A 15,009-nucleotide genomic window follows, 5' to 3' on the forward strand; every position below is an offset into this window, starting at 1 on the left:
GGGAAATGATAAATATTAAATGTTTAATTTAAATATTAATGCAAAATTAAAGCTGGGAAAACTTACAAGGTTATTGATGGTCCAAAAGATGGAATGTCAAAATAAATAAGATATATAAAATCACTGATAAATGTAAGAAAGCTACTAAGTAGCTGAAGGATAGAATAAGAAGCATATTAATTTAGACAAGAGACAGTATGTATTAAAGGAAAAAAGAGAGGAAATATTGGCAATAGTTGGAGATTGGTATTAATACACATTTTTATGTAATGGAATTATTGTAACCCAGACACCACATTGTTTTTCAAAGATATAATTGTAACATTGGAAAATTAATAAAAAGTTGTATATTAAAAAGTTGGTATTCTATAATAGCCTTTATGTGATGGGACTCCAACCTCCAGAATTCCCAGCCCATGTGGAAGCATTTAGTTAGAGAAAGGTGTCCTAGAGTAAAATTAGAACTAAAGATTGAAGCAGTGTAGTATTTGGGTAGAAGAGCTTGACAGGAAGGTCTAGAAAAGGATAGTGCTATTTTATTTCTGCCTTATGAATAAGCACAAATCTAGTCAAGAGGAAAGAAGAAAGGATTAGGAATTAAATATGTATTAGCATGTAAACTCAGACAGCACATTGGTTGAAAAATTACTATTGTATGTATGGAAAAAATGAATAAAAAACATAAAAAAGGAAAGGAGAAAATAGTCATGTGGAAAGAATGACAAGCATGTTGGTCTATCTGACCTGCCCAGAATAAATTAAGAAACTGCAAAGTGTGTGCAGGTGACATTCTGTCTCCTGACAATAGTCTTCCTTAAGTGTAACTCCTGACTTGTGCATACTGCACTGCCAGTAGGGTAGGTGTGTGATGCTGCTCCATTTACACAATCCTCTGACCAATTTACCTGTTGCTGGAGCTGCCTCACATTTGCTTGCACCTTATGCTAGACCTGGGGCAAGATGCATTGCTGCTAAGCTTGTTAGCCTCCCAAGCATACTGATTTGAAGGCATGTGCTCCCCAGTAAGCTGCAATTGAATGTGGTGTCTGTGATTTGTTTGTTCTATTGACATCTCTGAAGCTAGAATTTGCCAACTCCGGTGTGCACTTCACTACTGAACTGGCATAATCTGAACTCCTATTAGATGAATCACTTTAGTCTGGCCAGGAAAACAAGAGTTGGGTGTATGTCTTTCAGTAGAAATAGATTCCCTGGTTAGTTCCAGCCTTTGGTAATGAGCAACTGCAAACTCATCATTCCAGAATGCCCTTTATAAAATAAATGCATATAAGAGACTAGAGTACTTTGTGAGGCTATGGGTTGAATTTGGGAGATATTGTTTTATGGAAGACATAAGTTGATACTGGATATTACAGCCCAGGGTCATTTACAATTGCTCTGGAGAGTTGTTTACTATAGGCCAGACTATAAAATAGTGGTTCATGTAGCTATGCAGATATCCATCTTTGAAGAATAAAATGTTGCCCTTTGAATCTGCAACTTTTCCCAGCCTTAATAAAGGACAGCTGGAATTTTGTTAAGCCATAATAATTGTTTGGGAAGCTCTGTTGGGAGAATAGCTTACAACATGGCTTTTCAACCAGTGGTACTGGTACCACCTGTGGTACATTGGCACCTGGCAGGTAGTACACGACCATCCTAGAAAAGTAGTAGCGGGGGAGGGGAATGAGCTGAACCGGTGGCAGCACTGCACAAGCTGAGCAAGAGATGGCTGGAGCTGCAGGGCTGTCAGGGCTCAGCGGAAGTGCCAGGATCAGCGCTTCTTTGGGGCTGTCAGGACTCAGTGGAAGCGCCAGGATCAGTGTCAGGCTCCAGCTGGAGCTTGGCGCTAATCCTGGTGCTTCTGCTGAGCCCAGAAAAAGCGCCGATCAGCTGGAATGTTGCAGCATCCCCAGGGTCTTGTGATTTACATTCAGATGCTTGGCAACTGATTCATATTTATGACAGTCACAGTGTCCCAGGGCCATGTGAAGTGACCAAAACCTGCTGCAACCACCCAGCAGATGGGGGGAATAAAAACCAAACACCCCCCACTCTACCCCCTCTGCCAATCCTCAACAGAAATGCTCACAACAATGAAAACCTTGGACAGGAGGAAGAGCGCCACCAGGCGGGCAGGCAGGTGTCTTGCTCGGCTGTGGCTTTGGGGGCACTTTTTTCAGTGCCATTGTAAGTTGGAACAGTCACTAAGCGAACTGTTGTAAGTCTAGGACTACCTGTACTTCATCACTTTTTCCCTTTTTTGGGGGGGGGTCATCAAGTTTTTCATACCTTGCTAGGCGACTGGTGGTACTTGGATGTTACCATATCCTAAAAGTGGTACAATGGGTGAAAAGGTTGAAAAGCCCTGGCTTACAATACTCCAGTCCTGTATTCCACTGTTTCATATTGAAGGTTTCTGGGGAGGTGGTGCCTTACTTGAATTTCGTATAAAAAAACTCCTTGAGGTTGCATAAATATAAATCTGCTTGTTTCCTCTTCTGACTGTCCCTATGTATGTCAGGCACTTAAGCTTACAAAACATCATAAACCAAGTACCTGAAAGAGTTTTCAGCTTCAGTAAAATCAATTATTAACTATTGATTAGGGTTGCTCAAACAGCCACTTTAAGAAGTGTGGACTTCAGCTCCCAGAATTCCCCAGCCAGCATGTAAAATTAATGTACCTCAATAATACAACTTTATAATTTAACTTATGGAAGACATCACATTCAGTATCATCCCTCTCTAGCTTAATTCATTTTCTCGTTTAACCTGTCTTTAACCTGGTAACTAACATTTGAGTCTGACTTGAGAGACACTAGTCTATAGTTAATAAAAAGGTAAGAAAATTTGGAGATACAAGTGGGGAGGGTTATGACTTGGTTACAAACCTATTTTTTAAAGATGCAAATTTGTAACAATATTGTGAACTTTTATAATCGCTCGGATCCGGACCGGTTTGGACTCCGACTGGGCAGAGTCTAACGGTGAGAACATGGGTGGTCTTGTCGATGTCATCTGGGAGGAGTTCGATCCTGTGACTCCAGAAGAGGTGGACAGGATTATGGGGAGGCTGAGCTCCACCACGTGTTTATTGGACCCGTGCCCCTCCTGGCTGATATATTCGGCTCGGGAGGGGACACGAGGCTGGCTCCAGGCAGTGATAACTGCTTCTTTGAGCGAGGGTAGTTTTCCCGCCGCCTTGAAGCAGGCGGTGATGAGACCCCTCCTCAAGAAGCCTGCCCTGGACCCAGCTGTGTTAAACAACTATCGTCCGGTCTCCAACCTTCGCTTTCTTGCGAAGGTTGTTGACAGTGTGGTGGCGCAGCATCTTCCTTTGTTCCTGGGGCAAGCTGATTATCTTGACCCGTGCCAATCGGGCTTCAGGCCCGGGTACAGCATGGAGACGGCATTGGTCGTGCTGGTGAATGATCTCTGGTGGGCTCGGGACAGGGGCTGCTCCTCTGTCCTAGTCCTATTAGACCTCTCAGCAGCTTTTTATACCATCGACCATGGTATAAATGGAATTTTAAAAAAAAATATCTTGCTGCGGCGTCTTCGGGGGTTGGGAGTGGGAGGCACCGTCTTACGGTGGTTCTCCTACCTCTTGGGACGTTCGCATGTTTGGAATAAAACAGTGCAGATATGGGAAGTGTGATTTTTGATGGTCCATTTCAAACAGTATCACCATGGCTAAATGACCAACAGACTGTTGCTTGCTGTTTGTTCTGCAAATAGAGTGATTGTCTGGATCGCTGCTCCTTCTGTTAATTTGTTTTGTATGAGCAGTCTTGAAAGTAAGAAGAATTTGTGGTGTGACTGAAGCTCCACCTCAGTATGTGTACAGTTGGCTATGACAACCAGCCTTCTCTCTCTAATCAAAAGCAGGAAGCAGTGGGAAATAACTTTGTGACTCAGCCGAAACCTCTATGTTTTGTATAATCAGAAGATGATGATGATATTTTATTATTATTATTGTTGTTGTTATTATTTCTCCAAAGCAGATTACCCCTGATGCTACATTGCAGTAGATACTACTAATGTTTGTATCTCAAATTAATACTTTGATTAAAGTATTACTTAATTGCTCTTAATTAAAGAAGATCTATGTTCTTTTCTTTTATGGCAATGTTAAACTGTTAAGCTTCTAATAAGGCCCACATGACATCACCTATGCGTATAATAAGGCTTCTGTTGAGAGGATGGCAAAATGTTTAACAACAGGGTAACCAAACATAACAGTTTTTTTTTATTCCATTTATATCCCGCCCTTCTCCGAAGACTCAGGGCGGCTTACAAGCTTAGCAGTAGCCTTCATTCTATGTATATGCCTGCTTATTAGGGCTTTCACACACCCCCAAGCGGCATTATTACAAAGTCAGCTTAATTGCCCCCAACAATCTGGGTCCTTATTTTACCTACCTCGGAAGGATGGAAGGCTGAGTCAACCTTGAGCCTGGTGGGATGCAAACCTGCACTAATTGCAGGCAGCTGGTGTTACTTAAGGAGGCATTAGCCCACTGCTCCACCAAGGCTCAAGTTTCGAGGTCATTTCTTTCCCTTAGCTAAAATCTAGGGATTAGTGAGCAGGGAAGAGATTGCCTGTTCGCAGTGAGGGAAACAGAGCTCTTAGCATATTCAAGAGGTCAACCCTGGCATTAAAGAAGGCTCTGAAGCTTCTGACCCTGCTGGAGATACTGCTAGTCCAAAATCAGGCTAGAAACAGGCATACTTCAGCAGCTAAGAAAGCAGCAGCTCTCCACTTTTCAGATTTGAAAACTGTCTAAGAAATACAGTTGAGATGGAACTGTTCAGTGGCATAGCTGCCAGAGAAAGAAGGGTGTAGCTTCATTGAAATGAAAGCTGCTTTCAATGCTTCATGTAGAAGCCCAAATGGCAGCCTCCTCACAAGCTGCATCCTCAAACTAGGTCACTGGTCCACATTGGCAATCCTTATGGGTACGTGTTGCCTAGAGTTTCAGCCCAACCTAGACATTCAGGAGATTCAATTTCCATATGTAAGGAGTGCACTATACCAGTGAGTTCCAATTCTACCTTGAGTTGTATCAAATAGATCTCCCCACAATTATTGTCTCATTTCACCTTGCTCTATATCAGTTTGCTTGTGGGTATAATTGGAAATATATATTTCTAGATAAATCTCTGGTAAGGTCTTCAGTCTCTTCTCTGTATGCTTCTTTTACCTTCATGGAGTTTGAAATGGATAGATGTGCACTTAGAATTAATTTTAAAAGTTGTGTGTATAATTATATATAAAATAAAACTTGGATTCATATCCTGTGGTGAAGGTACAGATAAATATCCTATGATTAAGTTTAATTTACACTTAAGAAGTTCTCTGTATAGAGGTGAGGACTGAAAGAATAGGTGGTTTCTCTTTCTAATGGTTAATGAAACTCTCTTTGCAGAGCAGGGTAAGTGTGGAAGAAATGAATTTCAATGTAGAAATGGAGATTGCATCCCTTACAAATGGATCTGCGATGGCAAGCCTGAATGCCAGGATGGTTCTGATGAATCCCTGGATGCCTGCAGTAAGTTACCTAATGCTAATTTTGAGCTAATTTTCCTCTTCCAGTGTCCCCAAAAGCCACACATGAAGGGACAGTCTTCAAGTATCTGTGCCTACAAGAAAATGCTCTGGCTCTCTACATCTCTTTTATACAGGCTGGATTTGTACATGCTAAGCCATGGTTTTGCTAACTAAGGTGTTCAGAATAAACCACAGCTAGCTATTATTCAGTATACTAAGCAGTAAACTAGCGAGTGATCAAAATGAATGCACAAAAATAGGTAAGTTACATATTGGCTTACTTGCATTCAGCCAGTATTTTAGCAATTATAATCTGCCCACTTACTAATGTCCAAGTTCCTGTGGACCATAAGTAGAGGATGCATTTTTCCCACAGAGAAGCTGCTTGTTTCAAGGAGGGGTAGAAGTTTACTGCCAGGAGAAGTGGAACAACTAAGAACAAAAGATGAGGTTAATCCCTGTTAGCTTCATCTTGTCTCATAGGGTGGGAGTTCACTGCTTCAAAAAGACTTTTGAGAGGAGGGACCTTTTGTAAAACAGAAAAGAAACCATAATTTAGCATGCATGCGTGCATGCTGAGGACAGACTTGAAATACTGTCATTTTATAAAATTCTGTGAATGCTAGCAACATGATGACATGGCAAAATTTGTTTTACATAAACGAGTGCAATGTTTAAAACTATTAGCCTTCCCTGCTCTTTAGTGTATTTGAAATGGAGCCATCTTGAAACTTGTTGCTGATCTTGAATGTAGGCAGCATGTTAGACTAAATTTCCCTGCATCATTAATCCGGAGCTTTGTAGTGAAACAGATGACATTCCAAGTCCTTTATTGTATTAAAGATTTGATTAAAATATTCAGGTACATCAAAAATGCATTCATTATACAGATTTCAGATTTTATTGTCATTCCCAGTCCCCAAGCCTGCAGCCAAGAATTTTCAGCTGCAGCTTCTTAGTCACCTGATTGAATAGATGACTTCTAAGATTAGAGGTGAGAGAACCAAAGTGATTAAATCTTGGTAGAGAATATCTTTGAGCAAAGCATAATAGAATGGCACAGTGACATCTCCCAAGTGCAAAAGTGCCCTTCCCTTGGAAGGACCTGGAACCTTGTTATATGCTTTACAGTTCTTGAAGGAGAAAATTGGAGGGAAGCATGGCGGCAATGGCATTGAAAGGAAGATTATTGCCTCTAAGGATCAGCCACACTGCTTCATGTCAGAATAGCTGAGTTTCTATGCCTACCCATTATTAGGTAGACCAGACCAAAAATGAACTTCAGTGGAAGGGTGAAATCACTTTTATTAAGATGGGTTATAAAAACAGAATCTTGTAAATGATTCTATAGCACCTCTGCCTTCTCATAATTCAATGAATTAGGGAAGTGTCACTTCTAAATGTTATATCATTGTTCTGTGGTTAAAAAATGCTTCAGCTCCTTTTGCCTAGGTAACAGTTCCTGCATATCTGCAGAATGACATGAAAGTCATCTTCCTTTTTCACTATACTACCTACAGTGATGTACACTTGCTAACTGAGAGCATGTGTAGGGACACATTACTCATCTGACTAACTTCCATATTTTTTCTCATGACACCAGAACTTGTGCTGTCTCCCCCAGGCTCTTTGGCCAGAGAACAACAACCCTAAGGGACCTCTTTGCTAAGGCTATTTAGTACCACAACGCTGTGTGATATAGGGTAATACAATCAGGGTTGTATGTATCTTTTCAGAGTCTGTGACTTGCAGTTCAACCCAGTTCAGCTGTGGTGGTCGCATCAATCGCTGTATTGATATGTCCTGGCAGTGTGATTCCGAAGTGGATTGTGAAAATGGCTCAGATGAAGACAATTGCCGTAAGTCAGGGCTGCATGGCTTAGTGATGGAGACGATTGTGTCATAATGGCATCATAAAGCAGATGGTACTGTCACATTTACTGAAGGATGCTATTTTAATTATAGTAAAACCAACAGGGATAGAGATTTGGAATCCCATTACATTTAAAAATAAGAAAGAATGTATTCTGTCTTGTAGATTGTGATTTTCAAATTCTACCAGTCTTGTATTTTAGAGCATAGAAGCTAAAAGGTTACTTATTGCCCTCTGTTGTATTTATTAGTTTTATTAATTTTTAATTCTTTGTTAGCAATCCAAAAAATTTACAAAAATAATGACTTGTCACAGTTGTGACTACAGCTTGTGGATGGCCTTAGGTTAGGCTGATACAGGCAATAAGGTTTGGCCCGTATTTGGGCCTGGCAAGGTATTCTAAAATACTTGACACATATCTCCCTTGCCTCTCAGCTAACCAAGCGAGAAAGAGCCTGTGGCTTAGAGGTTAAAACAACTGCCTAATGTGCAGTCGGCCCAGGTTCGAATCTCAGAAGAGTATGGCTGACTGATGAGAACAAAATAAGTTTGAAATGGCCATATCAGTCTCCCTTTAATTCTTTGTTAGCAATCCAAAAAATTATACACACACACACACACACACACACACACACACACACACACACACACACACATATACATATATACATACATACATACATACATACATACATACATATATTCATTCCTGATAAAGAGAAATGAATAACCCATTTGTAATCTTTGTATCCCATTGTAGATGTAGGTTGTGACTGATAACCTTGTGTCCTGCCTTTTTAGCTCCTAAACGTTGTGCAGATAATCAGTTCCAATGCCAAAATGGGAATTGTATTGCTTTTGATTTTGTCTGTGATGAAGATGATGACTGTGGAGATAGAAGTGATGAATTAGACTGTCGTGCCCCAACCTGCAATCCTGAAATGTTTCATTGCAACAGCTCAGAGTGCATTCCCAAGCTCTGGGCCTGCGACAATGAAGCAGACTGTAAAGATGGATCTGATGAATCAGCTGAGTTCTGTGGAATCCAGCAGGGAGCCAAGAAAACCAATCCATGCTCTCCATTGGAGTTCCATTGTGGGAGTGGCGAGTGCATCCACCAGCGTTGGCAGTGTGACGGAAGCTTTGACTGTAAGGACAAATCAGATGAGGCAAACTGTGGTAAGCACATACTGAGCATTCTCTGGGCTCTCTGCAAAAACTAAGGGAGATTATAATACATGTGGTTGACAATCCTTCACAGAAGAAGTTTGATTTGAAACTTCTGTGGCTAAAGAAGGGGATAAAATATCAATTATTTTAAGTAGCATGTTTCAAGACAATATTATTATTATTATTATTATTATTATTATTATTATTATTATTATTATTATTATTATTATTATTATTAATTTAATTTGTATACCGCCCTTCTCCCGAAGGACTCAGGGCGGTGAACAGGGCAATACATATTAAAAAACAAGATACAAAAATTAAAAACGATTAAACAACAATGCCCATGAATAAGTTAGAACACATTAAAAAGGTTAAAACAAATTTATAAAACCCAACCCCATCCCATCAGGCCAGGCCAGCTTGTTCAAAAAGGTAGGTTTTGAGATCGCGCCGGAAGGAGCGGAGGTCAGGCGCCATCCGGAGCTCGACCGGAAGATGGTTCCATAAATCTGGCGCGCCCACAGAGAACGCCCTCCCCTTGGGGGCCACCAGTCGACATTCTTTGACCGGTGGCACCTTGAGGAGGCCCTCTCTGTGGGAGCGTACTGGGCGGAGGGAAGTTGACGCCGGCCGCAGGTGCTCCCCAAGGTATTCTGGACCCATGCCATGTAGGGCTTTGTAGGTCATTACCAACACCTTGAATCTCACCCAGAAGACAACTGGAAGCCAATGCAGCTCGCGGAGCAGAGGTGTAACATGGGAGTGTCGGGAAACTCCCAACACAACTCGCGGCTGCATTCCGTACCAGTTGGAGCCTCCAAGTGGTCTTCAAGGGTAGCCCCATGTAGAGAGCGTTGCAGTAGTCCAGACGAGAGGTCACGAGCGCGTGAGTGACCGTACACTAAGGCATCCCGGTGTAGATAGGGCTGCAACTGGCACACCAGGCGGACCTGAATATCCCGAGATGCCGGTACGCACATCCACTCAGTCTTGTCAGGGTTGAGTCGAAGCCTGTTCCTCCCCATCCAGACCCGAACCGCCTCCAGGCAGCGGGACATCACGTCGAGGGCATCACTGGGGTGGTTTGGGGTCGAAATGAAAAGCTGGGTATCATCAGCATACTGATGATACCCAACTCCAAAACCACGAATGATCTCACCCAGCGGTTTCATGTAGATGTTGAACAGGAGAGGCGAGAGGACCGACCCCTGAGGGACTCCACAAACGAGAGGCCTCGCGGTCGACCTCTGCCCCCCTGCCAACACCGACTGCGAGCGTCCCAGGAGATAGGAGGAGAACCACTGAAGGACCGTGCCTCCCAATCCCCTGAGACGCCGCAGCAGGATACCATGGTCGATGGTATCGAAAGCCGCTGAGAGGTCTAATAGGACTAGGACAGAGGAATATCCCCTGTCCCGAGCCCTCCAGAGATCATTCACCAGAGCAACCAATGCCGTCTCCGTGCTGTACCCGGGCCTGAAGCCCGATTGGTACGGGTCTAGATAATCCGCTTCATCCAGAACCAGAGGGAGCTGATGCGCCACCACACTCTCAACAACCTTCGCAAGAAAGTGAAGGTTGGAGACCGGACGAAAGTTATTTAGCACAGCTGGGTCCAAGGCAGGCTTCTTGAGGAGAGGTCTCACCACCGCCTCTTTCAAGGCGGCGGGGAAACTACCCTCACTCAAAGAGGCAGATATAACCGCCTGGAACCAGCCTCGTGTCCCCTCCCGGGCTGCATAAACCAGCCAGGAAGGGCACGGGTCCAATAAACGTGGTGGAGCTCAGCCTCCCCATAATCCTGTCCACTTCCTCCGGAGTTACAGGATCGAACTCCTCCCAGATAACATTGACAAGACCACCTGTGTCCTGATCGTCTGACTCTGCCCAGTCGGAGTCCAAACCGGTCCGAATCCGAGTGATTTTGTCTGACAGATGTTGACTAAACTTGGCACGCCCCTGCAAGGGTTCCTCACTCACCTCCTGATTAAGGAGGGAGCGGGTCACCCTAAATAGGGCGGCTGGGCGATTATCTGCGGACGCGATAAGGGTAGCGAAGTAATTAGACCTCGCCACCCTTATCGCTGCGAGATAAGACCTAATATGGGTTCTTAGTCGCAATCGGTCGGATTCAGATCGGCTGGACCTCCAACCGCTCTCTAGGCCCCGTCTCCGACGCTTCATCTCCCGGAGCTCCGCGGAGAACCATGGAGCCCACTGGGATCTGCGCCGGGTCAGGGGCCGCAAGGGTACAACTCGGTCAAGTGCCTCCATGGCCATACTTTCCCAGGCTTCCACTAAGGCATCTGCCGAGCTGTGAGCAGAGGAGGCAGGTGGGGACTCCAGCGCTGCCTGGAACCTCTCAGGGTCCATTAAGCGCCTGGGGCGGAACCATCTAGTTGGCTCAGCACACCCACGGTGGGGAGTGGCAAAACGGAAGACCAGCCGCAGGAGATGATGATCGGTCCATGACAGGGGCATAACAATTGGAGAGCCCCCACCAAGATCATCTAACCACCGTCTACATAGGAAAACCAAATCCAGGGTGTGACCTCCCACATGAGTTGGTCCATAAATTACTTGCGTCAGGTCCATGGCCGTCATGGAAGCCATGAACTCCCGAGCTAACTCAGATGCTCCTCCCAGGGATGGTAGATTGAAGTCACCCAAAACCATGAGTTTGGGTAACTCAATCACCAGCCCCGAGAGGATATCGAGAAGCTCAGGCAGGGCTGCTGCTGCGCGACTAGGCGAAAGGTACACCAGCAGCAAGCCCAACTGCGCCCTAGGACCACACCTCAGTAAGAGAGATTCACACCCGACTATCTGAAGAACGGTGGCCTCCTGCGGACATAAGGTCTCCCTCATAACCACAGCCACTCCCCCACCCCTACCCTGAGTCCGAGGTCGGTGTAGCACCCGGAAGCCTGGTGGGCAAAGATCAACCAGGGGGATACCACCCTCTGGGCCCAACCAGGTCTCCGTGATGCAAGCCAGGTCCGCATGCTCACCCTCGACCAGATCCTGGACGAGAGGAGCATTGTTAACGACGGACCTGGCGTTCAGGTACACTAGCCGGAGCTCAGGTGGCTGCACATCCTCGCTCCCGGAGCCTTGGGGTGAAGACAGAGGGTCGGAGCGCCTCACCGCTTGTAAATAGCGGGGATGCCCTCCCAGACATCGATACGGCCCTCTGTTCATACACCTGCTGCCATTCCCTAACGTTGTGGAAATAGGAAGTCCCACGACCCGCTCCCGAGCTCCGGAGGCAGCAGACTCCGGCTCCTCCCCCCCGCGATCTGTCCCAGGCCTGGCCTGACCAACGGTTAGTGGATTACCCCCCATTTCCAACCAACCACAACCTTCCCCCCTCCCTAACCCCACAAAAAATTTAAAAAGGTAATCAGGGGCCTCTTATTAAATTTATACTGGAGGCCCCTGCCCCTGCCCAACCATCTCTCAGGGTCCCAGCAATCGGGCCCTTCATCAAGAGGAGGTGTGAAGAGTGAGGCGGGTCGCTCCCAGGATGGGGGGGGCCCCCTGAGGGCGAACAAAGCCGTGCTCAGGTAAGTCAGACGACGCATGGTGGTTGTTAAAACAAATCCGGCAAAAAGGCAGACCCAGATCGAAACGGGAGGATCTCAAAATAAAAGGAGAATGTCCAGAGTGCAATATGAAAGAGAGCTGGAGAGGCTCCAAAAATACTACAGCTGAAAGAAATAAGAATTAGAGTTATTTTTTAAATAAAGCTTGCCAGATACTCTGAGCAGAACAGATGCTGCTTGTATTCTCAGAACCAGACCCAAGTGAGAGTTGAGCAAGATGCTGGATGGCTTACAATTTGCTCCCAATTTTATTCATGACATTGCCCTATAGTAGCTTCTGGTAGGTATTGGCTAACTATTCAGGCTTGATAAGAGTGCTTTACTCTACTAGTGGTCCTCATTTAGTGACCACAATTGGGACCAGCAACTGTCATTAAGCGCAGCAATTGAAAAAAGTTACTTTTTTCATCAATGTAACTGCTGACAGTCACTAAATGATGCAGTTGCTAAACAAGGACTACCTGTAATTTTCTCTGGCTCCTGATAGAGCTACAACTACCTCATATTGTTCTGGAGGTCTATTTCTTCACTCTTGATGCTCAACTTGCATAGTGACAGCTTTCCATTTATGGCCCAAGAATATAGGAGCTACTTGGCTCTGGTGCTGTGTGGGAGAGTTGGAGATGCCAGTTTACGCTCTGAGTAGCTTGGTTCCATGAAGTAACATGAGCCGTACTGTGTGTCATGCAGAGATAGAGACTGGGTTGGCATAATGGTTGCAGGCTCTAAATATCTTCTTGCTTTTGCCCAGTTAAAGCAACCTGCCGACCTGATGAATTTCAGTGCAATGACGGGATGTGCATCCATGGGAGCTTGCAATGCAACAAAGAGCCTGACTGCAAGGACCTGAGTGATGAGGTTGGCTGTATCAATGGTGAGCCCTACTGGTAGTGTTATGTAGGAGTCTGGAGAGCCAGGGGTGGGGATGGGGGAAACTTGCTCAGGGTGGAAGAGCCCATGCCATGTTCTCTCTACAGTCCTGAGGTCTTCAGAGAAAGCTCCTCTGCAGGTCACTCTGAAAAGCAGGCAATACATTTTCAAACAAGGGAAGAGATGGTCTTCTGGGGATACAGTGGCTTTGGACAGTGAGGGGAAGACTCCCAACTGGCTTATTCACTCTGAAATATTTGCCAGGACTAGCTTGTTATTTGAAGAAGCTGGAACTGAGTTTATAGCATGATAATTTTCTTGGGATGTCTTATGGATGAAGTATAGTTTAGATTCTTTTTTTAAAAAAATAGAGAATCATGTTTATTAAAATGTTAAATGCCTCTTTTGTCTGTTGCTGCTCTTCTGCTTACTTTCACTTTCTGAACAGCTTTCCTATAAAAGCCAAATAGAAGCTGCAAAGTGAGATTAAACAATGTTTCTTTTTTACTTTTGCAACAGTGACAACTTGCAAGGGATCAAATGTATATAAGTGCAGTTCTGGAGAATGTATCAGCATGGACAAGGTCTGCAATGGATTGAAAGACTGCAGGGATTGGTCAGACGAACCTCTTAAGGAGTGCCGTAAGCATTTAATATTCTTTGAATATGCTGTGGCTGCAACAAGTTTGTTAAACTGACTTTGGCTGAAGCCTCCCCCAATTACATTAAACAGAATCAGACTGGCTGGTACTTGGATAGCAGACCCCCAGAAATACTAGTTCTGTAAATTATAGACTGGAGAGCATCCAGGAAGAAGGCATTGGAAAACCAGTATTTTCATATTGTTACATATATATATATGACTGACCATATAAGACTGGTGAGAGAAGTGTTAAAGAAACTATTTAATGCCAAACTTTATGTCAAATTGTCAAATTCACCAAACCTGATTAGATTATCTTGGCGATAGAATTTCCAATGAGGGCATTGAAATGGACCCAGCCAAAGTGAAAGCTATAATTGAATGGCAACCCCCAAAGACTCGCAAACAGTTCCAGAGCTTCCTAGGGTTTGCCAACTTCTACCATCAATTTATTCCCTCTTTTGCCGAGATTGCTCTACCCCTTACAGAACTACTCAAAATGGGTAAGGGAGGGGGGAAACCACGACCGGGCCAACCACTAGCACGGACTATGAGTTGTCAAACAGCTTTTGAGAATTTAAAAAGACTATTTGCTGCTGAGCCAGTTCTAAAGCACCCCTGCCCAGGGGAACTCTTTGTAATCCAAGCTGACGCCAGCGACATTGCAGTTGGAGCTGTATTAGTGCAAAAGAACAAAAGTGGAATCCTACAACCCTGTGCCTACACCTCCAAAAAATTCACTGAAAGCAAGAGGAGATGGGCAATCTGGGAGCAGGAGGCCTTCGCCATTAGGTGGAGCCTGTTAAACTGGTGACACTAGAGGGGAGCAAGGTGCCATTTGAAGTATGGACAGATCACAAAAACAGAGAGGCACTGAAGACCTCCCGCAAACTGTCCCCAAAACAAGTGCGGTGGGCACAGTACTTTAACTTCTTAGCTGATGCGCTGTCCCGATTGCCCCAGTACTAAAGCGAATACGAAGAGGACAACGAGGCAATTAACCCCAGTTCATAACCTGCGGCACAACTCACACCTTGCAGAACCCCTAATCCTGATGACCCGGGAGTGAATAAGATAAAACGAGAGCTCCTCACCAATCAATGATTCAAAGATCAAACCTCCCTAACATGCAGGGATGGTTTGGCATACAAGGGGGGGGGGGAGAAACTGTATCTACCTGAAACCCCTTCGTCTCAATGCTCTGAAACACAGCCATGATGTAAAACAGACTGGACACTTCGGATATTTAAAAACTACACCTCATCCGCCAGCAATTTTGTTGGCCAGGGCTA

At 44.7% G+C, this 15,009-nt stretch overlaps 1 protein-coding gene across 3 annotated transcripts in view; it reads left to right on the forward strand.

The window, feature by feature from the left end:
• The window catches only part of LDLR (low density lipoprotein receptor), a 38,009-nt gene that overhangs the window by 4,450 nt on the left and 18,550 nt on the right, over nucleotides 1-15,009 (forward strand). Inside the window, exons 2-6 of one of the 3 annotated variants that reach the window (XM_081318190.1) lie at nucleotides 5,432-5,554; nucleotides 7,290-7,412; nucleotides 8,228-8,605; nucleotides 12,956-13,078; nucleotides 13,594-13,716. In XM_081318190.1, the coding sequence (XP_081174316.1) occupies nucleotides 5,432-5,554; nucleotides 7,290-7,412; nucleotides 8,228-8,605; nucleotides 12,956-13,078; nucleotides 13,594-13,716 (870 nt within the window). The remainder of the gene's footprint in view (nucleotides 1-5,431; nucleotides 5,555-7,289; nucleotides 7,413-8,227; nucleotides 8,606-12,955; nucleotides 13,079-13,593; nucleotides 13,717-15,009) is intronic. The other 2 variants (XM_081318191.1, XM_081318192.1) reach the window with 2 other exon arrangements.

This window comes from Vipera berus, assembly GCF_964194415.1.
Source record: "Vipera berus genome assembly, chromosome: 2".
NCBI classification, from domain to species: Eukaryota; Metazoa; Chordata; class Lepidosauria; order Squamata; family Viperidae; genus Vipera; species Vipera berus.